This window comes from Crocodylus siamensis, chromosome 1, assembly GCF_052110815.1.
Source record: "Crocodylus siamensis isolate JL-2025a chromosome 1, ASM5211081v1, whole genome shotgun sequence".
Lineage (NCBI taxonomy): Eukaryota > Metazoa > Chordata > Crocodylia > Crocodylidae > Crocodylus > Crocodylus siamensis.
The window spans coordinates 295,724,369-295,750,026 of NC_143395.1; the positions used below are offsets into that span (position 1 = coordinate 295,724,369).

At 43.5% G+C, this 25,658-nt stretch overlaps 1 protein-coding gene across 1 annotated transcript in view; it reads right to left on the reverse strand.

Moving 5' to 3' along the window:
• The window catches only part of VWA3B (von Willebrand factor A domain containing 3B), a 134,405-nt gene that overhangs the window by 82,469 nt on the left and 26,278 nt on the right, over positions 1–25,658 (reverse strand). Inside the window, exons 9-14 of the mRNA XM_090064991.1 lie at positions 19,501–19,617; positions 15,377–15,573; positions 13,448–13,602; positions 9,841–9,979; positions 4,871–5,002; positions 1,692–1,790 (exon numbers count right to left, since the gene is read on the reverse strand). Of these exons, the coding sequence (XP_089921117.1) occupies positions 1,692–1,790; positions 4,871–5,002; positions 9,841–9,979; positions 13,448–13,602; positions 15,377–15,573; positions 19,501–19,617 (839 nt within the window). The remainder of the gene's footprint in view (positions 1–1,691; positions 1,791–4,870; positions 5,003–9,840; positions 9,980–13,447; positions 13,603–15,376; positions 15,574–19,500; positions 19,618–25,658) is intronic.

Below are 25,658 nucleotides of genomic sequence, written 5' to 3' on the forward strand. Positions count from 1 at the left end.
AGGGCAGGGCAACAGGGGCAACTGATGGGGGTAGGGGTGTAAAAAACAGCTTTTGCCACAACTATACAACTATTGCAACGGTTGCAACCTGAAGTCATCAATGAGACAGCCCACTCCCCACCCCACCACCTGCTGCATTCTTATGCTGTTGTCCATATCAGTGTAGCTGGCTTTCACTATGAAGTTTAAATTTCAATTCTGTCTCATTTATAGCACTTATGTTTCCAGTTTTGGCTGCTACATTATAGCTTATCAAACTCTCAGCTGGTTTGAATTTAAGGTAAACTTCAAAATTTGGCCCAGAATGCATGTTATGTATGATCTCACTTCCATTTCAATTGGGAGTTAAATCCATTGAAATAAATACAGCACTCCAGAATTATGATGGTGTGAGGTGATAATTTGACCAAATATGAAAAATTACAACTATTCTATATAATATGAATGAATGATCACTTGATGTGACAAAATACTTTTAAAAACTCCAGGAAATTTTTACTCAACAGTTAATCTTCTGCCTACAATTACCAGTAAAACATTTTTTTCCTAGTGTCTAGGGGTAGAATATCCCTTATATACCTGCCGTAAAGGGACGAGAGAGGATACACAACCATACTCTTATGTGTTATTTGCAGGGAGAAGTGTTGTACTGAACTGTTCATTAAGTATAGTACTTTACATTTAAATGTAGTACTAGATTTCAATATTTCTCCATTTAATTAGAATATTTCTATCAGCATTAGGTCAGGACAGTCTTCAACAAAGAACCTAAATATGGAGCTTAGGACGCCCTTTTAATCCTTTTAGCAATTACCAGTAGATTAAAAAAAACTTCTTACGGATTAAATTGTAATCCATACCTCTTAACATGAACTGCTGTAAATGAATTCAGAATATAGCCCCTCTTTACCACCAACGTCATAATTCGGTTAGAGGCATAACTGATCAGCTCTATAACTGACAACCACCAAGACTGAAGGTTAAGACAGAAGTGCCAATTTTTGCCTGATCTGGCCACAAAAAGCAGTTTATAGCTGTGACCAAACATGAGTGCATGACTGCAAACAGCTTAAAAAATGGCCAATTGGGTGAAAATCTGACCTTTCATTGCATGAGGCATCAAATAAAGGTGTTACAAAATGTAGCGTCTTTTGTAACTTGTGTCTGCAAAGCTCTGTTGCTGTTTTCAGAATCATTCTGATTTGAAATGGGAGGGGGGAAGGGAGCAAAGGGAGTTCTGCCTGGGGGGTTTTCAGCCTCCCCTGGAGGGTGAGGCAGGTGTATTGCAGTCCCCCACACTCAAGGTGGAGCACTCCAATTCACACACCCTACCCTTCAGCACCAGCTGGGGAATGACCTCCATCTACTGCCTTCCCCCCCCCATTCTGAAAACAGCGAGCACTGGCAGAGAGCCTTGGCCACTGCTATGGGAACCTGGCTGCAGGCTCCCAGCCCACAGCTAGAGTCCCCTCCTCCCTGGAACTAACAGTGAACTTCTGTTTGGTCTGGGGTAACGCTGTAAATCAGAACACTTTGCAAAAATCATGCAAAGTTACAGCTAGGAGCCGCACTTCTATCTGAACCCTGATGAGATTCCTGGATTTAATGTGCATTGTATTCACTTTTGTTTCAGCTTCCTGCCACCATCATCCTCTCAACACACCACTCCTATTTTCTTACTTCACAAGTACCTGATCAGGCCTCCCATCTGTAAGAAGATAAATGGCTTCAGCATCACGATCAGCAAGAGCAATTTGAAGAGCACTGAGTGTATTGGTAGAACTTCCAACCTAAAGACCCCCAAAAAGAGAAAGCGCACACAAAATACCGTTAAACTCCTAAATGGAATGTTAACTCTATTCTTCATATTTTAAAATGGTGCACAGTATAACTAATCTAGGGAAGTAGTTACAGTAACATTCTACAGTGACACAGTATAAATATTAGGTGCCCATCAGTCAGAAAATAGATGCATGTAGTCAAGTAGCATAATTTGCTTTAATTCCATGTTCAACAGCTGTGCAAACAAGCATGTTATGAGATGTCAAACAAGTAGGAGTTGTACAAGGAAAAGCAAGCATTAGGAGACAACATGGAGACAAGAAGGTCCAGGGTACAGGATGTGGTTTTATTAAACCTCCCTACTCCTGGTACCAGTTGCCTTTCTCCTACAACCTCTGTCTGCTCCCTTAACATATAGCATATTTTCTTGCATACAACCCACTCCCAAATATAATATGCACTTTGTTCTTAAAGCTGGAATGAAGAAAAAAGAATATTTCCAGAGTTATGATGACAGAGCACAGACAGACTCTAATCTTCAGGTGACCACCCTCCTTTTCCTGCATAGCTAAAGCTAGAATCCTAGCTGTTGCTGAAAATTGATCTCCACGGATGGATCTAGGATTCTGAAAAGACCTGAAGAGTGTGCTAAAAAGACTGTATATAGCCCAGGAGTAGCTAGCAGACAGCAACAATACCCTAAGAAAGGTTAGTTTGATTAATCACACATCAAGACTATTGAAAAGGAGAGGCACATCAAGACTATTAAAAAGGAGAGGCAATGGTTAACATCTGGGGACCCAGAAGCAGAGGTCCAGGCACATTCCCAGATGGCCATCCCTACAGAAAGTTGCCTTAAAGCGGCAGCCAGAACCAGAGACCTTGGGCAACCCTTGAAGCACTCAGCCCCGCACTGGAAGGGAGAAGCCGGGCTCCAAGCATCTCCCCAACCAACTGGACACCCTTTTATCCCTAAGTCAGCCGGTGATGCCCAAAACCCTGAATACGTTACGAGGAACTGAAAAAAATTGATAAGAGTGGCTATGGGGAAAGTGCTCTCAAGAAAACTGTGACAGCCCCAGAGCACCCAGCTCTAGGGGACCCAAAAGCAAGGGTCTGGGCAGATGCTACACACACACACACACACACACACACACACACACACACACACCCCCTGGACACCTCCAGGAGGGTACCACCACACAGATTTTGGTAACATGCAGGAATGTTCTTTAATGAACTCAATGTTAGTAAGTAGAGGGGTCAGAAAACTGCAATTGCAATTCCTTCTTTGGCGTCAGCCAATTGGAATCTTCCTCCCTAACTAATGGACTACTGGGGCACCTGCCACTGGAAGGCATGCTGTCAAACCCTTCATGGGGGGCTGACGGTATTGCCGTGCCTAGAACCCTTAGCAATTTACTTAGAACCCTTGGCAGTTTATGTGCAGATACCTCTCAGCTAGGACAACTGTGTAATGTTCACCCATAAATGACATGTTTGAAACAGTTCCAGTATTATGTTTGTCCACACCCTAAGCCAGTACAGAAGTGGATGGATTTGACAGTTAAATCAGAACAGCAAAATGTACACTCCTGCAAGAAGTTCCTCCTCACCTTTTAAATAGTTTAAAGTTATATCTGTCCACAGCTGAATGTAATTCCAGAGGATATCAGGAAAATACCTTAGGAGTAAAAGCTCTACCATTTCTAGACCTCTGAAGTAGCACTACTCTAAACATGTCACTAGACATGTCTACACATGCCTCTATGGCACCATTGTTACTGTGCCATCATTTAGTACTTTCTTTTGAAGAACTAAATGACAGCGCAGTAACAGCCCCTACTGTGGCATGCCAGTGGTGCAGTTATTTTTAGCCACTATATCGCCATAGCAACACACTATACCAAGGGAGTGCGTTGCTATGGCAATGCAGCAGCAGTGTCATGGTTTTTAACCAAGGACGCTATATCACCATACCATGTTGCTACAGCCACATACCATCACGTGTAGATGCACCCGCTGATATTGTTTATGTGTTTTTGCTAGCAAATGTGCTAGCACAATCATTCAATTGTTATAACTTGTATTAATTGTTATTACTTAAGATACAAATGATAGCATTAGTATAAGAGGGGTTTTTGAGAATTGTTACTGTTTACAAGTCACCCTTCTCTTGAGTGCAAGCTCAAGGGACCCAAGAGTAAGACACGAAATCAAAGAATCTGTTTGATTAATATTCACAGTGATCTTCTGTTCATTTTAACTTTATTCTCAAGCTGGCTTTCTGTTATCAGATGTAATGCATGTGCTGTTTTTAATATATTAAAGGTCAGTAACAGATGTCATGTTTGGCCATCAAATGTCCTTATGCAATTCCCTCTGATTTTCCAAGATCTAGAACTGACTGCATGGAAAGAAATGTAGTAAGTCAACCCCTCAGCCAGCCCTACTCAACAATGGAAAAGGGGATATTCCTAATTGCACGAAAGATTGGTAATACTCTATATATGCTATTTCAAGATATTCTCAATCTTGCAAGATTCTGTCTCACACCCGATTCAAATCAGTGACCTATCAGCAAAAACTGGAGAAAGCTTTGAAAATTAAATTTCCTACACTGTAAACAATCAGTACCTTCTTAGGCACAGTTTAGCAATGTATCCCCCCGCTCCATGTATTTACCTGTGCTTTGCTCTCATTTGCTAAATACATTCAATTGTGTTGTTTATATTGGTCTGCAGCTTCAGAATCCTTAGGTAGTATTCTGAACTCTTTCATCTACAGCATTTCATAAACAAGTCACTGGAGTAGAAGACATGCAGGGATATTTCTAATGTGCTGTATTATAAAAGTAAATGCTTTTGCTTGTTATATAGTTAATTCCTTACAAACAAACTCCAATAAGGCTGACATGACATGCCAACCTGTCTTCCAGATCCAAATGTTATTTAACCATTGTATCTCAATGCTTTCCAAATGCCTCATGATAGATGTCACTAATCAAATATTCGGTTGAAAAATAAGTTATAGAATCAGGTGATGCAACTTAGTCAGTACAAGCTTCTTGATACATTCTAATTTTTACCTCAAGTCCATGTATCCAAAGCCAAGCATCTTGCAAATTCTCTTCATTAACTTCAACAAGTTTGTCTTGCCAAGCTGCTGCTTGAGCATCAAATTTCACAAAGTTAAAGCTGCTTTTGTGTCTAAGCTGCTCCTGCAAGAGACAATCCATTGATTTTTCCCAATATGTAAAGCAGACTGACGTGTTGGCTTTACAGAACAATAGTCACATGAATATTTTTCATTCATGTTTAGTTGATGATATAATACAGTACAGTCACATTATTTTATTCTATATATTTAAATATTTATACATCAATAAGCTTCCAACACTACCCATTTAAAAGCACATATTTTCATTTGCTTCATAATTTTATCAAGATGTATACTTTTGAACAGAAATTTGCCATGACAAGTGTCTGCCTCAGACCCTGCAGGCTGACAATACAGAGGAAAGTAAAACTAGGACTAGAAGTTGGTGGGAGACTAAGACTGGCTGAGCAAAGGAAAGGAAAGGAAAGGAAAGGAAAGGAAACCAGATTCACAGCCAAGGGGATTGGTCTAGCAATGAGACTTGGGAACAATTCAGGGTGGAAGAAACTGAAGGAATTTAGAAATAGTTAAGCAAGCAAACAGTGAATGGGAGCAGGAAATGGGAGAGAGAGTCTTAGACTGGAGGATTCATAGGTTCATAGGAAAATAGGACTGGAAGGAAATTCATAGTCCAGCCCCCTGCTCAAGACAGGATCATCCCCAAATAACCACTCTGTAATGTCAACATTGAGATGGGAAGGTGACAATGTGGTGAGTGCTCAGGGCACCACCCTCAACTTTCCTGCCACAACTTGGTTTTAAGGGAAAAAAAGGAGGGTCCTAGGGTGGTATGGGTACCTCTGTAGATACACTCGCATCATGGTGGCTTTTCTTGCAGCCTAATAGTCATCTCCCATTCGCTATTTGTATATGCAATTATTGCATCCCAAGTGTAGGGCTTTGTACTTGGTCTTGTTGAATTTCATTTGGTTGATTTCAAACCAGTTTTCCAGTTTATCCAGCTCAGGGGTAGATCCAGAGGAGGTGTGATAGCATGGTCACACCTCTTTTAGGACAATGCTATGAAACAGCAGCCAGACGTTTTTTTAAGTCCCTGAAGCAGATAAGAATTTCCACACTCTCTTCCCCTCCATTCTTAGCAGGATGTCCCCTTCACACCCATTTCCCTCCTCCCTGACCTACTGCTGCCCCCAGCTGACCCAAGAGCAGGGGGAGAGCCAGAGCTGCTCTTGCCACACTCCAGCCAGGCTGCACAAGGAGCTGGGCTCAGCTGAGGGTAAAGGCAGCAGTGACAATGGATGAGTTCCTCTTTTCTGCCCTGTCCCCCCAGGTGTTCCCCATCAGCCAGGAGCAGGTGCAGAGCAACCTGCCACCTTGTCATAGAAGGAAATGAAGTCAGGCATAAGTAACTGATTCAGAACATGAGCAAAGAGACTGTGGAGAGAGTGGGAGAGCAGGCCTGCTAAATGAGGAGAAACGAACTTGGATGAAAAACACAAGAGTGGGAGACAGACAAAATTAGAACAGGTGGAGGTGATGGAAAATGGCCCAAAGAATCTGTGCCCCCAAAATACATTCATTTTATAGCCTGAAATAGAACTGCCAGTTCACAATTTTCACTACTCCTCTGCTCTCAGCAATTATCAGTAACTCTCTCTGGCAAACAGACTCATCCTTCTCTAACGCTCAACCGCATAAAGGAGTATATCCTAGTACTGTTATCAGTCACTCCATTAGCTCAGAGGACTGTGTAGGAGTTCTAAAGTTTTAAACACTGCTGCTGACACACATAAAGATATATGATTACAATACTTTTTTTTCAGTATGCTTTTTTAAAAACAAATAGGAAATGACACATGAACTGTGATACAGTCTTTATTTACATGATCGTATGCAGCTTCTTCCCTATAATTTCTGCCTCATTCAGCGGAAAGAGTTAACCCAGTCAGTCTGGCAATGAATAAGTGGTGTGTAGTGAAGGAAACTGTTAACTATGGCCATGTGTAGACGAAATGAAGGGCCTGTGTACACGACACCAAAGCATGTTAAATGCTTTTGCACCACTTTAATGGTTGTGGTGTTTGCACGCGTTGGTGGTGTACTGCACAGTAATTCCAGCCTCCGTAGCAAATTCGGCAGTGTAATGCGCCTTAAATGACTTGGGGTGCAGCAAACTAAAACTCCTTGCAGAGCAAAGCACCAGGCTGCGTGCAGCTCAGGTGCTCTGCAGAAAGCCTGCGCAGGCCAGTCTAGCAGCAGTCCGGGAAGGCATGCTCTGCCTTTTTTCTCTGGAGCTTGCCTGCCGGAGCTCTGCAGGAGCCCTGTGCTTCCCTCTGCTGGTGCAGTGCCCCCTGGGACCACTCAAGCCAGGTGCCTGCAGACGGGTGCCGCCTGGGGGAGCCGCTGCTGCCACAGAGGGAAGCACCAGCCCACAGCCCAGGGACCACTGCACCTGCCAGCAGCTGCCTCTTCCCTCCCTGCCGCCAGAGAGGCAGGTAAGTTTGGGTGTGTGCGCAACACAGGGGTTTAAAGGGCCCTAAATTGAAGTGGTGTTTTTAAAAACCCACCACTTCAATTTAGGGTCTCCATTTCGTCTACACACACCCTATGGCTTCTCTGCTTCCAATTGTTGCACAGTTTGGAATGCATATGATGAGAAACACAGGGGACTGTAGAAATGGAAAAGACTACCTCACAATAAAGGCAAACAGGAAACAGGATTCTATCACTGCCTCTGCAACAGTTCTTTTGTGGGGCTGAACTAGTCATTTATATCATGCTTTTCACAGTTGGGCATGAACTACATGTTCCTCATGTTTGGGTGCCCATTTGAGACCCTGGGGCAGGGGCGAGCAATTATTTCAGGCAGAGGGCCACTTACTGAGTTGTGGCAAGCCATTGAGGGCCGCATGACAGGCCACCAAGGGCAGATAAATATTCATTTTCTAATTCATTTTTTAGGGGCCCCGCTGGCCAGATAGAATGGCCTGGTGGGCTGCATCTAACCTGCGGCCTGTGTTTTGCTCACCCCTGCCCTGGGGTCTATTGAGCAGAGTGTAAAATGCACACAGTTACAATACTACATATTCTGAATCATCTCAAAGGTTTCAATTGAACATCCAAAATTAGCAAACATTTTTAACTTTAATCTGCTTTGTGTATCCTTTTTCCATCTTTAAAATGAGGATAATAATACCCATTCAACTCACAAGAGTGTTGTGAAAATGAATTCATTAATATTTGTGAAGAGCTGGATATTATAATGATAACCATCATAGAACAGCCAATGAGAAATTTAATAATTCATCTTTAGAGCAGGGTTTGAACAGAAAACAGCACCAGGAGGAATACACACTAAATAATGAAAAAAAACCCCCAAATTATTTAACAGTATTCATTAAAGTGAGCACTGTCCATTGTGTGGAATGAGGCAGGCGTGAGAAAAATAACATGCAATCATGTAATTAAAAACAGCATTGTAAACCGTACAAGGAAGCTGAATTAAGGCAATACAGGTACTATATTTCTGTTCTCTCCTAGTATTTGAGTATTTAATTTTACAGCCTTAGTAATATTCTCTAAACATAAATGTATCTGTATTTCCTTCTAGATTCCTTTCAAATGAGCTTAGAAGCAACGATGAGGGCAAAGGAATCCTTATCATTCATTGAGCTTCTGTGGTCTAATATTTAATAATCATGATTCTTTGGTTTGTGCCTTCCGCAACTGGGATTCTCAGGAGTCCTCCACCTGAGTATTGGCCAGGCCTGCCAGTTTAGCTTCTGAAACCACACAAGAGCTGATACAGCCAATCAGGCCTGACCATATATATGCATTACGTATATCTTAATAACTTATAACTTACCGAATACAGCATCAAATTCAGAAGACATTTACACATACCCTTAAGTTTACATGTAATCGCCCACCCCAATGAACTCTGAAAACTGAAAAATTTCTTATAGTGTTGTGGCTTTTCTTACTTGGCCCAATCAACAAATTTGTGAGACTGAAACCAGAATTCAGTAACTATGTAAGAAAGTGCAAAATTACTTCTGAGTTTAGTTGCTCTCAGTGAGTGAAATCAATATGCATAAATGAATGAAGTTAGATATGTAATTCAATGGCTTCAGGAATGACCAAAAGCACACAAAAGCCCATAGATTTCTTAGTAGCTGGTGCCTTCCCTTGATTTTTGTATCCTGTAAGACACAGGTTTTCAAACAGGGGTATGCCACCAGCACTGGCACACTTGCTGATTGGCCGCTGTCCCCCACCACCACTCATCAACCAGCTGCTGGGGGACCTCCCCCTCCGCTCGCCAATTGGCTGCCGGGGACGCCTTCCTTCTCAACTGGCCACCAGGGGCATACTGACTCAAAAAGGTTGAAAACCTCTGCTCTAAGACACAGTCAAGCTTTGAATATGTTAACCACACTCATGTCATGAACAAAGCAAAAGGTTTCTATAATGGTACAAAGACAAAGTCAAGAACAACAGTTACAACATTTTTATGGTAGATACACTTTTTAAAATTAACCATAATGAATCTTCCCATTTTGGAAGGAAGCATGTTAGTCAGACTATTTTAATTTTCAAAAATTTTCAGAAGTATTATATCACATATTTGCTTTGGGGCATCTTTTTTAGAATTAATTTTTTCAATACTGAAATGGAATCTATTGTTTTCAATAATTGTTGGTTTTGAAAAAAATGCAATAAACAAACCAAATCAAAATCAACAACGGGAAAAAATGAAAATGAGACAGAAAGCAACTAAGAAAGTTCTCACTGAAAATAAAAATTTTAGATAAATTAAAATGTTCTGTTTTTAAAGGTTTCATTTTTATATGGATACATTAACAACTTTGAACTGGTTATAAATGCTAATACTATTATGCAAATCACCAAGTGTCTGGAATTGCAATTTTATCAAACCTGCATGAGCTGAAATATTTTCTCTTTCACCAATGGCAGTTTGTCCATCATAGACTGAGATGTATCGATGAGAATACAGATGTGATCTTCAAGCACATTGCCAAAGAGTCCTCTGCTCCCTCGCTGGAGCCACTTAATCCTGAAAAAATATATCAATTGAAGATGGAATGTAAGGCAGTATTTCAATAGGATTTGGGATACCAAGCAAGTAGCATAAAGCAACAAGGTAACACTATTTTTAAAAAAGACATCTGCAGACTAGCTGTATGTCTCAGAGACAGCTGGCTGTTCCTGTTGGTCTTGGAACATATTCCTGTCCCAGGTCAGGAAAGCTATTAGGGTGACTGTAGATGTGTTGGGAGGCTGCTCCAACACACTGTAATTGAGTCTGCTGGAGCATGTTAATTACCAGGGATCCTAGTTTTCTATGATAAAAAAATTCCCTCTTTTTTGTAACCCCAAATCCACATTTTTCCAGGATCAAAATGAAACACCAGTAATACATACATACATACATACATATCTATATCTATAGCTAATTAGCTATAGATATAGATATATAGTGGTGTTTTATTTTATTCCTGGAAAAATGTGGATTTGGGGTAACTTTAGTTTACGTAAAAACTGGGATTTTTTTTTTAAATCAGAGAAAACAAGGATCCCTGGTAATTATTGCACTCCACCAGCCTCCCTCATCTCATGTATCAGCATCTCCATGCTTCAAAATGGTGGTGGGGGGCGCATTTTGAAGCGCAGGGACACTGATACACAAGACACTGTGGCACTTTAATTAAAGCAGCTCTCCGAGTTGCTCTAATTAAAGCACTGCCCCATCCCCCACACCCAGAGCCCATGTAAAATTGCCCTTAAGTACTTGCTATAATCCTTCCCTAATCAGACCACTAAAGGCCTTCACTTAGTAAGGAACTTAGGCATGTAAAACAACCTCAATGTTATGCACTTGGTTAAATTCCTTGCCAAACCAGGGCCCTAAATACATGCTTAATTAAAAGCATAAACAGGATTTAAGTGCTGGCTTAAACTTAATTGTGTCCTTAAGTGTTCTCTGGAACAGGAATTTCTTCCTCAATTAGAGCTAAACTCTATAGTTTTTCTCATAGGGCTCATCTACACGAGACATTTACCGCAGAGTTGCCTAATTAACTCTGAAGTAAACGTCACAAGTACTATCCTGCTGCAGAATTTTTTCATGCTCAGCAACGCACATGCAGACACTGAGAGGGCAGACTGGGGCACAAGGGTGCCTTACTGTGAGGGCTGCCTGCCAACTAGCCCCACACTGGAGCCCCTCATGCCCAACCATCCCCTCCGCAGCACATTGAGCTGGGTCAGAGCAGCCTGGGGCTGACAGGCTGACTCCCCTGCCAGCTGGGGCTGCTCCAACCCAGCTCAATGTGCTACTGTCCTGGGCACACATTCAAACGGTGTACCCAGGATCAATAAAATCCAGCATAATATGCTTTGAATTAATTGCACGTGTAAATGCACCCACAGTCTCCTTACCACCTGCATACATTTCAGAGCTGGATCTCTCTCCTGGGGTGGAGAGTATTTCCTGATATGGAAGTTAAAAAAGAATGCTTCCATAGAAAACAAAAGGATTCTGTCATGTTTGTTGCTGAACAACATTTTTGCATTAGGTATTACACAAAAGCATTTGAAAGACTAATATGATTTTGTAAGAAGTGCAGGAAGCATTCAAAAGCAAATTAACACTCATGCTCTTGGATTTGGAACGTCACAAAGTCAAAGGTCCCCTAAATCTCAAATACTTATTTTTGGCACCTTTCACTGGCATGCACTACAATACTAAGAAACACCACAAGATGCTGGCTTTTGCTAAACAATACTCAGACAATGAAAATTTGAGTGGGGGTGGGGAAAAAAGACATAGGCAAAATGCCTGAACAAATTTAGTTCCAGTACAGCAGGAAAAGTCCTCAACCTCCAAATACCAATAGCTTATTCATTAGTCTTCAGCAATACAGCAGAGTTACACAACCCCAGGAGAAGGTTTGGGAAGTGCTGTGCTTAAGAGAAGCAAAATGCATTTTAGAGACCTTCAAGGGCCCTGCTGCGGGGACCATGGTCTAGCAGATGGTATCTGGCCATCCAAACCAGGGCCTGTGACAAGATTAAGTTAGAGCACAGGTGCTCAACCTCTGGCCTACAGGCAAGATCTATCTCGTGGATCCATGTCGTCTGGTCCATGAGGTCCCCAAGGGTCCAGAAATTTGGCAAGGGAGAGTAGTGGCAAATTTCCAAACCCTATACAGCAGCATGGGGCCCCAGGTAAGCTGCTGCTGCATGGCTGCACCTGGCTCCAGATGGGCCATGGCTGTACAGTGGGATTGGGAGCACCAGACTGGGCCCACAGACTGGATCTGGTGCACAGATCAACTTGACACCGCTCATTTGGCCCCAGCATAAAAAGGCTGGGCACCACTGAGTTAAAGCAATGATTCTTAACCGGGAATACCAGGACATCCTTTAAAGGGTGTTACAGGGTATGAGAAGGTAAAGCATACACTCTTCCTTACCTGGCCCCTGTGTGGGGAGGTAAGCACTGTACTAAAAAGTTTTGGAAATGAGGTACCACTCAGTTCACAGGAGTTACGGAGGAGTACCTGAAGTCTAAAAAGGTTGAGAAACACTGATATAGAGAGTGAGTGGGAGAGTCAGAGTGAAGCGGCTTAACCTCCTTCCTAACCCTTCAATATAGGGTACAACTAACAAGAGCATGCTATGTTCAAAACAAGTACCTGGACTGCAACTGAGGACAGTGCCATTATGAGGAGGTATAGTGAGATAGTCATAGTTCATAGTCTCATAGTTTCTAGGGTTGGAAGGGACCTGAACAGATCATCAAGTCCGACCCCCCTGCCTTGGGCAGGAACGGGTGCTGGGACCATAATACCCCAGCCAGATATCTATCCAACCGCCTCTTGAAGACCCCCCAAAGTAGGGGAGAGCAACAGCTCCCTTGGGAGCCCATTCCAGAGCCTGGCAGCCGTAACCATAAAGTAATGCCTCCTGATATCAAGCCTGAACCTACTCTCAATCAATTTGTAGCCATTATTCCTTGTTATCGCAGGTGGTGCGTGGGGGATTCTCAGATGTAATGTGCAACAGAAGTGGGAGCAACTGGGAATTCTCTCTCTTCACTTAAAATGTAATATTGTAGAATCTGATTTGAATAAAATAATATTCTGGCATTTAGATAAAGGGAGTACATATCTATCCTGTTTCACTACTGAGTCTCAGTACCTTAGTAACTAATGCTAACATGCTTTTATGTAACTTTTTACAGCAATACACTTCAAGAGCAGGCATCAGTAAGCTTTCTACAGCATAAAGCAGACTGATTATCCTCTTTCCTCACTGAAGTAACAAAACTTAAATCCATGCATCAGCCTTTCATACATGAGTACTAAGTCCTACACATTAGGCTCAGACCTAAAAATAAGTAACTAGATTAATATTTGTACTGGAAGTATACTATCTCCTTCAGTAAGCCCCAGAACTTAAAACATTTCTATGTTACTACAAAGTAACAGAAATTAATTTCATTTGGAAGCACACTAACCTTCCTTCCATTTGTCGAAGTGCATTCCTCATTTTCTCTTCATACTGCTTGTACTTTTCCACAGTGACATACACATGAACCATAGAGCCATCTTTCCAATAGGTATGTACAAACTTGTCACAGTATTTTGCGTGGATTACTTTCTTCTTTGTTTCCTACAAGGCAAGAAATTCTAAATTACATGTTTAAATTGCAGTCTCTACTAAATGCTGTACCAAAATACAGTTAAATACACAGAAGGTAGGGTCCAGGACTGCTAGAGTTGTATAGTAACAGAAGTGGACCCAGAATGCTGTCCTCCACAGTATATCTTGCTCCTTAAAAAAAGTCAGTAAAAAAAAGTTTCCCTGGCCCCTTAGGTCTATTCTTGATTAAGAAGAGCAAAAGTGTACTGAACAGCATTTTGGAAGAACTAGGGAAGAATAAACAGAAAACAAATGAACCCAACACTTAGCTTCACAACCCATGCAGCACTAAAACAACTGGGGCCTATAATCGGGGCAGGCAATTATTTCGGGCGGAGGGCCGCTTACCCAGTTTTGGTAAGCTGTCGAGGGCCGCAAGGGTAGACCACCCCTTGACAGGTACCCCGCCCTCTGGTCACCATCTTGGGACCAATGTCCCAATGTCTTGCCAGCAATGGTGGGGCCCAGAGCGGGGCACAGGCCCTGGGACACCGGTGTGGGCCCTGTGCTCCCACACCCGCTCACTCCCAGCACCCCCCAGTCCTGCGGTACAGGTGAGGGGCAGCGGACAGCCCCAACCCCCTGCTTGCTGCTGCAGCCACTCACAGCCCAGGCAGGCTGTCCTGAGCAGGCACAGGCAGCCCCACGCAGGCTGCAAGCAGCTGCAGTGCAGGGTGCCAGCCAAGGGGCAGGTGAGGGGCCACTTTTCCATGGCACTCAGCACCAGCTTGTAGCCCAGCCCCACATCCTCACCACAGCCCATCGCTGCACGAGCTCCAGGTGGGCAGCAGCAGCAAATACTGCCCAGCGCAAGTGGGGGGCCGCAGCTGCTGCTGCAAGGCCAGAGCTGGCATGGGGCCAGGTTACAAGCTGGTGCTGAGTACGAGGGAAAAGTGGCCCCTCGCCTGCCCCGTGGCTGCAGCTGCTCAAAGACCATGTGGAGCTGCCTGTGCCTACTCAGGACAGCCCCGCACAGGCTGCAAAAAGCTGCAGCAGGGAGCGCTGGCCACGGGGCGGGCGAGGGGCCGCTTTTCTCCGAGCTCCCCACCAGATCCTCCCCTGCCCTTCCCCCACCCTTACCTTAGCTTGCCACTCTGGGGCAGCCATGTGGTCCCACCCTAGAAGACCCTGCTGGGCCTTCCGGCTAGGGGGGGTGGGGCTGGATGGGCCCTGCTTTTGCAGGAGCCCACCAGGCTTCCCCTGGGTCCTACTGCCTCTGGTTCCTTTCATTTTTGACAGGAACCAAGGACAGGTAAATTTTAATTTTCAAAAAAATGTTAGGGGCCCCGCAGGCTGGACAGAATGGCCTTGCAGGCCAAATCTGGCCTGCAGGCTGTATTTTTCCCACCCCTGGCCTATATGGTACATCTCCTAGACCACATGGAGAAACAAGATGAGAAAATGACCAACAATCTTTCAACTTGTCTCACTTGGTCAGAAAGACAAAGGAAAATATGAAATTGTTGAAAGACAACCCTTCAACGCCCCTGCCAGATAAAATGCTGGATGGGGGAAGGCAAAGTAATGCCACCCTTCCTGTGCAGAGAGAGCTGCTTCCATACTGCTTTACTCTTTCTGATGGTCCTTTAACTTTATTTTAATCCTCCAAATAAAAATCATGTTAGACATGGACCATTTACACTGTTATAGTATATATATAAATGTGCACTGCAAATCTCAAAATAGAAAGGTAGGAAAGAGCCAAAAACACTACAGGATTTGCGTGAATCCCAGCAGTACATACAGCATTGGTTTGTAAAGATTCATCTTCTGGCTTGGCTTTTATATCAACAATGCCATCAGCATGACGAAAAGTACAGTCAGCAAGTGCATCATATAATGTTAGCTTCTGAGCTTTCAGGCCATATTTCTGCAACCAATCCTTTGACTTTACATAATCCTCAGGTTTTGGCTCAGGCATTGGATGATTCATTTTGAATGCTGATTTGGAAAAATATATAGATATATTACATCTTTATGTATACAAGTACATACTATCCTATCCATACATGCATACTTGTATGCATACAACTACATATATACTTATATACAAGTATGATACAGAACATGTTTAACGTTCAGAAAAAAAGAAAAATTAATATAAGGATACCTGGGCTAAAGTTTTCAAACTTAAGACCAAATTTTACCTCCTAAATCCATATTTAAGCATGCACAAATTTTACTAAAATCAATGACAGCCACTGGTAGCTCAGTACTTTCATGAATCAGGAAGCTAATTATACATTAGTTGAATTGTAAATACAGATCTGAAAGTCTAACTTCAAACAACCACTTCTGAGCATTCTGACCATAGCTTAAGTTGCAAAACTCTAAGCAGAATCACTGGAGTAATTACAGGCAAATATTTAAAACTGGGGTGGGGGGCAAGGAATGATAACATATATGTGCCCCAAAACTAAAATGATGAATTACTGCAATCTGGATTATGCTTCTTATTAAGGTTGCCCAACATGATTAAGGTTGCCCAACATGTCTCATTACAACCCCGGGGCTAAGTACAGAGTTAAAAACCCCAAGCCTGAATCAATTCAATCTTTGCAGATTAGTCATAACTGAGTAGATTGAACTGATAAGCAGGTGAACAGACATTCACTTTTGATTCCAGAAATGCAGCCACATGCCTGCAGTGGCCCAGGTCAGAAGCCGGGGGATGCTAGAATACATGGGTAACTGGTGCCTCTTGAGTCAGGGGTGGCAGGTGGCCCCCCCCCAATACCAGTCAGCAACCGGGGGGCAGTCCCCGAAGGCCAATCCCACTGTCCCAGGGGGCGGGGATCCCCTGGCAACCAATCACGCTAACCGGAGCGGGGGGTCCCCACGGCCGATCTCACTCACCAAGAAGCAGTACAGCCACTTTTGCTGGAAGCCCCACACCCCAGCCAGCACTAGCAGGGGGGGCACTGGTGTTCCTGCCTGCCCCCCTGCCCGCCGGCTACTCAGGGAGCACAGCACATGCACCCCCTACGCCTCACCACTGCTAAAACACAGCTCCCTACTGGGCTGGAGCAGAGAGCTTTGGCCAAAGCTAGCCTGCCCACCCAGTGAGGGGGAGTTTGCAGAAGAGATTCAAAGCATCCTGGGATGTGGCAGAACTGTGAGTTAACTTGAATCCAGAGGGCATCTGGGACACTTACACCAGTTTGTGTATAATTATCGTCCCCAGTCCTGGTCAGTTGCTTGTAACTCTGCCAAAAATGAAACCATGTGGTCTGAAATTTTCCAGGCTACAATTCTGCCTAAAACTGAGTTTTTAAGGAGGGATGTTTTGCTAAAACAGCTTTGGTGTTTCTCAGAACAGGACTGGGAAATTATGTTTTATCATGGTAAACAATTCTTTTAGGTATTTTTGCTGGAAAACTCTCCACCCCCTATACTTGGGAGCAGAGACTCTCAAGTTGCCAGCAAGTTTCCCTCGTGTCAGGCTCGTGTTGTTTTTTTAATTCATAGGTGCCTACTTTGAGGGCAGGATTCTGGCCTGTGAATTCCAACTGAAAGGAGGCACCTTTTGGCAGCACCTGAGCATAGAAAAGGAGGAGGATTCAAGACACAGCCCTGCCTTCAGGGTTTCTTCCTCCAACCAGCTTCCTGCTCAGCTGACTGCCTGTTTTGGATGCCAGACTCTCCTGCACTGTACAGGGAGCTTAGAATCTGGGGCCAGATCCAGACATGCAGGCACGTGCAGTTCCCTGGGGATAAACAACAGTGGTACAATATGTGCCACTGCTACTTGCCCCTAGGGAACACCTGGCATGTGGCAAGTTGCCCCAGGTGGGGTAGAAGAGGCTGAACTGGTTCCAGCAGCCTTACCTGGGGACCTGGGGGCCTCCCAGGGCTCCAGCAGCGGCAATCCAGTAGCAGGGAGCCTGGCCACCAGCCAGAGCATGGCTCCAGCCAGGCCAGGCTCTGGTTTCAGGTGGTGCATGTTACTGCCACATGCGCTGCCCTGCTTTTTTCCACTGTGGGTTTTTTTGACAGAGGGATCTCTTGCTACATATTAGGAGCTTGGGCAATGCCTGCATGTGCAGTGTGTGATGCTGCAGATAAGTCTGTGATGTCACATACCACATGTGTGCACTCACCGGGATGCACCCTGGGCGCTGCAATAGTCAGTCCTGGAATGTCTACATAATTTTTGGGATCTGACTCTTACCATGTGTACACAAATAAAGTTTGGGGCAACACTCATGATTTCTTTGGATTTAACTCTGTCCAGTGAAGATAAAGCTTAAGTGTGTGCAAATGTCAACTTTCGGGGATTTATAATTTGGTTAAATGTAGATGAATTTTCAGAGTGCAGCTGAATTGCATAGCTATTCCCCATCAAGTTTTAAGCCCTTGCTTCAATCCTGAGATGCTACAGCTGTTCAGAGAAACAGCTTAGGAAACTATTTATTTTTTAAACCTTTGAAACATTTTCACAGACATTATCTAAAGGCAGAAAATAAATGTCAGTATTCATGACAGATTTCAGTATCGGCAATTCATCTTTAACAGAATTAGAAGCAACTGTAAATAAGAACTTGCAGGGGAAGCGTTAGGTAACCTTAACTATAGATATCGCTCCCAATTTTGCCGATAATAATAACTAGTATTGCTTATTTACTTTTTGTTTATATCCTCCCATTCTAAAGCCTCAGAGTGGCTTCCTGTAAACAAGCAACCCAAAGTTAAGATTCCCCAGCCAACACTGTGATTTTCTATGATTCCATAGACAAAGCCTTGGCTGGGACATGATAGGTGGGGTGGTCCTGCTTTAAGCAGGCAGTTGGACTAGATCAGCGTTTCTCAACCCATGGGTCATGACCCAAAAGTGGGTTGCAAGAATATTGTAAAGGGTCACAGGGAGGTCCAAGGGAATTGCATGGTTTCCCCTTGCAGGCTGCGATGCTGGCAGTCTGCATGGAGCCAGCGGGCAGTCAAGGACCTGGTGAGCATGCATTGTAAAAGCAGCCCCAGAAGCCAGAAAGGGAGGGAGGGAGGGGACCAGATGCAGCAGTCAAAGGAGGGGGAAGAGAGAAAGAGAGAGACTGTGTGGGTCGGGACTAGGGGACTGCGGGTCACAGCAAGCTGATAATTATGCTAATGGTTCTCAGTGTGAAAAAGGTTGAGAACCACTGGGCTAGGTGAACGCCCCTTCCAACCCTAATTTTCTATGATTCTATGAATGCCAACTCCAACTCCACCCCTCCCCCAACCACTGCCTCCCTGCCCATACGCCTGCATAAATAAACCCTCCCACCAGTCCCAACCGTACTTCCCAATCCACAGTCACATCCAGATATAGAAACCATTTCCCATTTATCCCCCACTGCCCAGCTACCAATTCCTACCACCCTGCCTCACCCCAGGAGAGATTTCCCCATCCTTCCCCAACATGTCCTCCAAGCCCACACCCTCTATCCTGTGCAGAAGCTACAGCTGTCACTTCTCTCCCCAAAAACATGCCTGACTCCTCCACCTCACCCAAACAAACACAGCACCAAACCCCAGGTACCCTAATAAACAAAAGGAAAAGGAAACAAAAGACCTTCCGTCCTCACCCTGGCCGCTACCAAAAGGCAACCCCAAAGGGAAGATACTCATTTTTCAGAAGGGCTAATTTAGTATAGTTCAAGTAAATTCAAAGCAATGAGGATTTAAAATTAAATTGTATTAGTCACAACATAATTCTTGCTTCTTACAAAATGAATGTCAAACATTATAAGACAATCATCCCTCCGGAACTGATCTTACTGTTTTTGCTGAACAAAAGAATATCCCTAAACTAACAACTATTCACAGCGTCCTGAAATGAAGTCCATTAATAATAAGCACAGCAGTATCTATCTAGAAAAATATAAATAATACCTTCTCCAGAAATAGGTTGGTCAGACACTGTTAAAATACTCTGAACTTGCTTCAGCGTACTCCTGGCCTCTTCCAATTCTTTCCAGACCAGAAAGACATCTTCTCTGACACCAGCAACTATGAAAGGAAAAATGCACACACCTGATGCTTTGAGACAAATCCTGCCTTCAGGTTTATGTTAGCTGAACCCCCTTTGTACTATTTCATTAACCTGTCCCTTTTGTAATTATAAACTTACCCCTTAAAACAGCTAAACAAAAAACCCACCAAAAGAGGACCCCCAGTAACAAAGCTCCACTTTAGCCACAATGTTAGAGAGTGAAGAAGCTTGGGGACCAAAAGTTTACACAAAGATACATATAGATTCTCTCCTCCATGGGGAGACTTTCCGATAATTTGTTCAGCTTGATTTAGCGGTGCTTAACTTGTGGTGTTTGGTCATGCTCTGTTCTACAGAGAAAAGGCATATTTTCCTTCACATTAGTGAACAACTGTAGGGAAAGTCCACAAGAGAATTCTAGATTAGTTTCATGCAAAAAGGGGAACAATCCAACCCTCTTCTGTTCTGGGCTGGATTGAAACTGTGTTATTGCATATGTGTGAATCAGCCTTCCTATGAGAAAGATATTTATAAGATAAGTGATGGTCAGAACATTAGATCCAGCCAGCAGATAGTTTCAACTCCTTCAAATTCTTACCAGTAGTGCAAAGATGTACTTGTACCTTTATCAAAAATTAAATCTGTCCCTGAAGGGTAGGTGATGCCATGTCAGCACAACACAAAATTGTCTTCATCCTAACAAAGTGATTTCAAACCCTGCTCATGCTCAACACAATCTTTACTGTAGTCCTATCTAGTCCCACCAGTGTCAATGAAATAAGTTAATTCAGTGGAGAACCCAAGATGAGTTTAAAAATTCAAGTACCACTTCGACCATACAGTAAAATCTCAACAAGTATATTTAGTGTAATTAAATTATGCAAAGCCACAAGTTAAAACAAGGGGAGAAAGACAGCATATACTTCTGTTTTGAGTTTGTATACCACTGTGAATTAATTACAAAGAATAAAAGTGGTCTCAGGACTTAATATTGGAATATGGATCAGATGGGAGAACAACATACTGTAACAGTGAAAAATATAAAGGACTAAATCCCAAATACTCCTGTCTGCAAAAGCAGATAGGTAGCCTAATGGAACATTACACATTAAACACTGAATTAGTAAAACCATACTTAAAATCCATTAGTTCAGTCCCAAGCAAATACATAATATGCCATTTATATGATATGCAACCCCATCTCAACTAAAGTAAGCAAATCAGTTAGCCAACACCAAATAATTGTGTGTTTTCAATAAGCAACTTAAAATTTCCTTAAATGAAAAATGCATATATAGTTTGCAAATACAGGGACTCCATTTTAAATGTGAAATGCAGAATGCAGTTAATTTCCATGCAACCTGTGTGTAATGTGCTACTGCACACTGCCATCTCCTGGGATCCTCCTGTACTTCGAAAAATCTCCTTTAGCCAACACAAGTTAAAACGAAAATTGACATCCTCTAAATTAGAAAAAAGCTTAAGTGAAACAAAAGATTCCACAGCACAGAATTTAAAAAGAAGAAAATAAAAATTCTGCCACCACAACCTTAAATATTCAATAAAAATAAATATTCTGTACAAAACCCATAAGAATCTTAGGCTGACTAGAAAGATATTCTTTTCTTTTTCGTTAACAAACACATATACACTTAAAATATGATAATTGGCTAAATTCTGGAAGACTTCCATAAGAAAATAATAAGCTAGAAGTTCACAATCAACTACAAGTAACAGGCTATTAAACGTGTATCTGCTGTAACAGCACAGAAATAAAGCCACAAATATGGTAATTTATATTTATGGAGGCACTGGACATGGCTCCATATTTAAGGTTTTGCTGAAAAATGCAGCTTAAGCTGAGACTTTTTCAATTGCTGTATGAAGGACAAAAAAACTACTTCCTTCCTATATGACTGAATTTTACGAAAGGAATCCAGAGTTAATTTTGTGCAGGTTTTAAATCTTACTTGAATAAACTGAAAGATCAAACCTCTTCTTCTTAATTAGCCATTTTTTACATTTCCTGCTGGCTTTATAGTTTTACTTTGGTTCTGCCCAATTTCACATTATGAATCTTCAAACATTCTGCATTGTGGACACATTCATAATGTCTTCAATATGCTACATGGACTAAACTTTATATAATACAATATTTACATTTTCACTTCTCTCCTTTTGGATAGTCCATTATGAAGTAAAATGGCATACATGGCATACATGTTGAATGGCAAAATGCATCTGGTGACAAAGATACTTGCCAGCAGAGGCCTATTGCTACACTTAAGTAAATTAGAATGTTTTTCACCCCAGCAACAACCAGTTTCTTGGACCCAAGACCAATAGGTCCTAACCCACCAGTCTCTCCAAGTTGGGAGGATACACCTCTCCTTTTTTCCTGCCCTGCCCACCAAATTCTCAGGTGCACTCTCACGTCAACATTCATTTTTCTCCCTCTAAGGAGCCCTGGGAGAGAAAAGCTGCTCCTCTAGGAACTACCCTTCCATATCACATGCGGACAAAACATAATAATATCAATAGCCTCTAAAGGAATGGTTTCCCAACAATTTCAAATCATGTTGTTCTGTCATTCCTCCTCTTTCTTGCCCCCACCTGTGTGGCTGATTCTCCCTGACCACATCTCAACATCCGTTTTCCCCCAAATATTAATAGCCTGCAACAGTTCTTCTGCTGGTGCTCATTTTTATTATCAGCAGCAGGCCTGGCTCCAGGAAGCAATCTGTGGGGGGGTGGAGGAGGAATCAAAGACTGACCGACTGCCGCATAAATGTTTGTCAGTTCAACTGTCTCTGTGCAATGACTCAAGGAGTTCCGTTTCAAAACAAGACCTTTCTCCATGCTGTCCAAAGCCTGCCATGTGGTTATACTAGAAACAAGTACATGCCACCCGAGGGAATTGCACTTTCACATTTACTCACTCCTGGCAGTAGGAAAGAGAAAGTTTAATTGAAATCTAGTTCTTTTCTGATTTACTGTGGTTGTTTCATAGATGTTAGGGATTCATAGATGTTAGAGGTGGGAAGGGACCTTACAAGATCATCAGGTCTGATTTCAGTTAAATGATAGCAGTGTCATCTAGAGCTGGAGTCCCACCATGGAAAAGCAATCCTCTTATTTCCTTTATGCTCCCTTGGTGCCTTGGGGTGGATCCAGACTTCTAGGAGTCTCATGCACCAGATCCAAACTCACCTCCAGTGGCAGCGTGAGCAGCATGGGCACGAGGGATAACACAGCCACCTACCCTCCATCCAACCACCAAAACATGTCCCCAGCAGGTGCTCATACTCTGGATTGCAGTAGAAGGATCTGCCCCCATTCCACCCTGCCCCCAAATGCCAGGCCCATCCAGGAGCCCAGTGGGATAGATAAAGCAGCTGTATCTTTTGAAAGCCTTGGCTTACACAATTATTTTTTCTTACTTAGCTTTCATTTAATACCGTTCTGCTAAGATCAGATGTTAACGGGGGAAAACAGTTTCTAATTTCTATTCTAAAGGTTACAGGTGAGTATTGTTTCAAAAATAACAGTGCAGTTTTTTTGGCTAAACTTGTAAAGGCTTTTCATTCAACTTGACAGCATTGCTGTGCTTGCCTGTCTGTTGCACAACTTTCCAACATCACATCGTACCAATTCCAAAACAGCAGGGAAGCATCAGATAGACCCCTACGGGTTGCGGGGGGAGAAAGGGGATGGACAGAATGCTGGAAGGGGAAGGAGAAAGGAACAGAGGACAACATCCTATCACCTATTCGGTACAGCCACAGAGTCAAACAGCTATGCAACTGTCTATACTCGAACAACCATATGATGGCGTGTTAAAAATGACGATTTATTTGACAGTTAAAAAAAAATTAGAGTTCACATAGTTTCTGGCATGAGGGAAAATTGGAGAATTCATATAGGTAGAAGGAAAAGAGGGACCACAGAGAAGCCCTGATGAGGGGAACTGGGAAATTATGGCATGATGGGACAGACAATGAGCCAATAACTGGAGGAGGGGTGCTGAGGCACACCAGGGGGAAAGGAGAGTGGAAGGAGGGCCACAGAGAATCCTTCACTTCGGGATTGGGCATAAGCGGATCAATGGATGGGCCAGCAGGGCACAAGCCCAGGGGCCCCTACCAATTCAGGGCCCCAGGATCCTCATCAGCAGGGAAGCAAAAGCTGTGGTTTCAAACTTGGCACGTTTTTGTCTTCCAGCAGAGAGATAAAAATGGCACCAAGTTTAAAACTGCAGGCAGGCAGTGGCACTGGGTGAGGGGGCCATAGCCTGCCAAAATTCACCTTAGGCTCCATAGCCCCCCTCCCAGTGCCACCACCTGCCTGCACTCCTGGCCTGAGCCAGCCCGGCCCTATTCACGTATGCAGCCACAGGGACACAGCCCAGCAGCAGCTCCCGCCAGTCAGTGGAAAAGGGGCCAGGCAGGAGGAAGACTGAGCCACGAGTGCCTCAGAGTAATCAAGAGTGCGGAGGGAGGTCCTGTGAGGGGAACGTGTGTGGCTGGGTTTGCATGTGTCTCTGTCTCTCTGTGGGTGTGTGCGCGCATGCATCTGTGTGTATGCACGTCTGTGTATCTGCGTACGCGTGCATCTGCATGTGTGTGTGTACATCTACAAGTGCGTGCATCTCTGTGTGCAAGTGTCTGTGTGCGCACATGCACGTGACTGTGCATGCGCGGCTGTGTGTATATCTCTGTGTGTGCCCAACTGTGTGCATTTGTGCATGCATCTGTGTGTGTGCATGTGTGTCTGTGTATGCATCTGCATCTGTGTGTCTGTGTGTGTATGTCTGTATTTCTGTATGCGTTTCTGTGTGTGCACGTCAGTGTATGCATGTGCACATCTGTGCGTGTGTGCATCTGCATGTGTGTGTACATGTATGTGTGAATGTGAGTGCATGTGTATGTGTGTTCATGTCAGAGAGAGTGTTTATGTCTGTGTGTCCATGTGCAGAGAGTGAGTGAGAGTAGACTGCACACCTGTCTGTGCGCATGCCTATGTGTGTGTATATTTGGCCATTGGGGGGGGAGCAGGGAGAAGAGTCAGGTATGTGTCCCCCACCTGCTGCCTGGCAGGGTCCACCCAGCCTCCTCTGCCAGCACCAGAAGCCCTACCCCCTCCCCAACCCAGCTCCCGTGCGGAGAGGGGGCCTCCAATTTTGTCTTTGCCCAGGGCCCCAGTACACCTTAACCCACCTCTGGGATTGGATGTTAGGCGGTGAGAAGAATGCAGAACATAACACAAAAGAAGAGAATGCAGGTATATGCAAGGCTCCCACTATGGAAAGGTAAGTAGGGAAGGGAGAGTGGGGGTCACACAAAGTCCTTGTCGTGAAGGGCAAAAATAGGGGATCTGGAATGAGGAGAACAGCATAAAGAGCCCTGCCATCAAAGGAAAAGAGGGTAATGGGAATACTCAGTTTCTGCACTGCCGAGGGGGGAGGGAGCTGAAAAACAACGGAGGAAAACTTGAGGTGCAGCATTATAAACTGGTCACATTTTATGCTGATTTTTCAGTGGGCAATCTGAACACGCACACATACCCATAACCCCCACCATCACAGTCACCTCCCCATTATTCTTAGTACTCATAACAAAATCTGCTCTATTTCTACCTCCAAATGCCAAACCCACCTGCAGTCTGCTCCAAAAGTCACTCCAATGTACCGGACTCCATGTCCAAAAAAAGTAACAATTCACTCACAGCCACCCCAGCTTTAAAAAATGTAGTAGCATTTTTAAAAGTCAAAGACATCACAGAACAAGAAAGAAACTAAATTAAGTTGTAGAAAAAAGGATAATTCATTATTTTTGTTATCCCCTGACTTAAATCAGGCTCTACCAGTGCAAAAAGCAAGGAAATGAGGAGATGTTTTAAGTTGCTTTAACTTAATTTCCATGCAAGGCAACAGAGGCATTAACTTTCTCATTGCTGATCTCTGCCTCAGCCTCAGTGTGGCAGCAGAACACTGCAGTTGTCTCTAAAATGTTGATATCTAAGGCAGCACATGGAAGAGCTTAACCAGGTCCACAAGGTA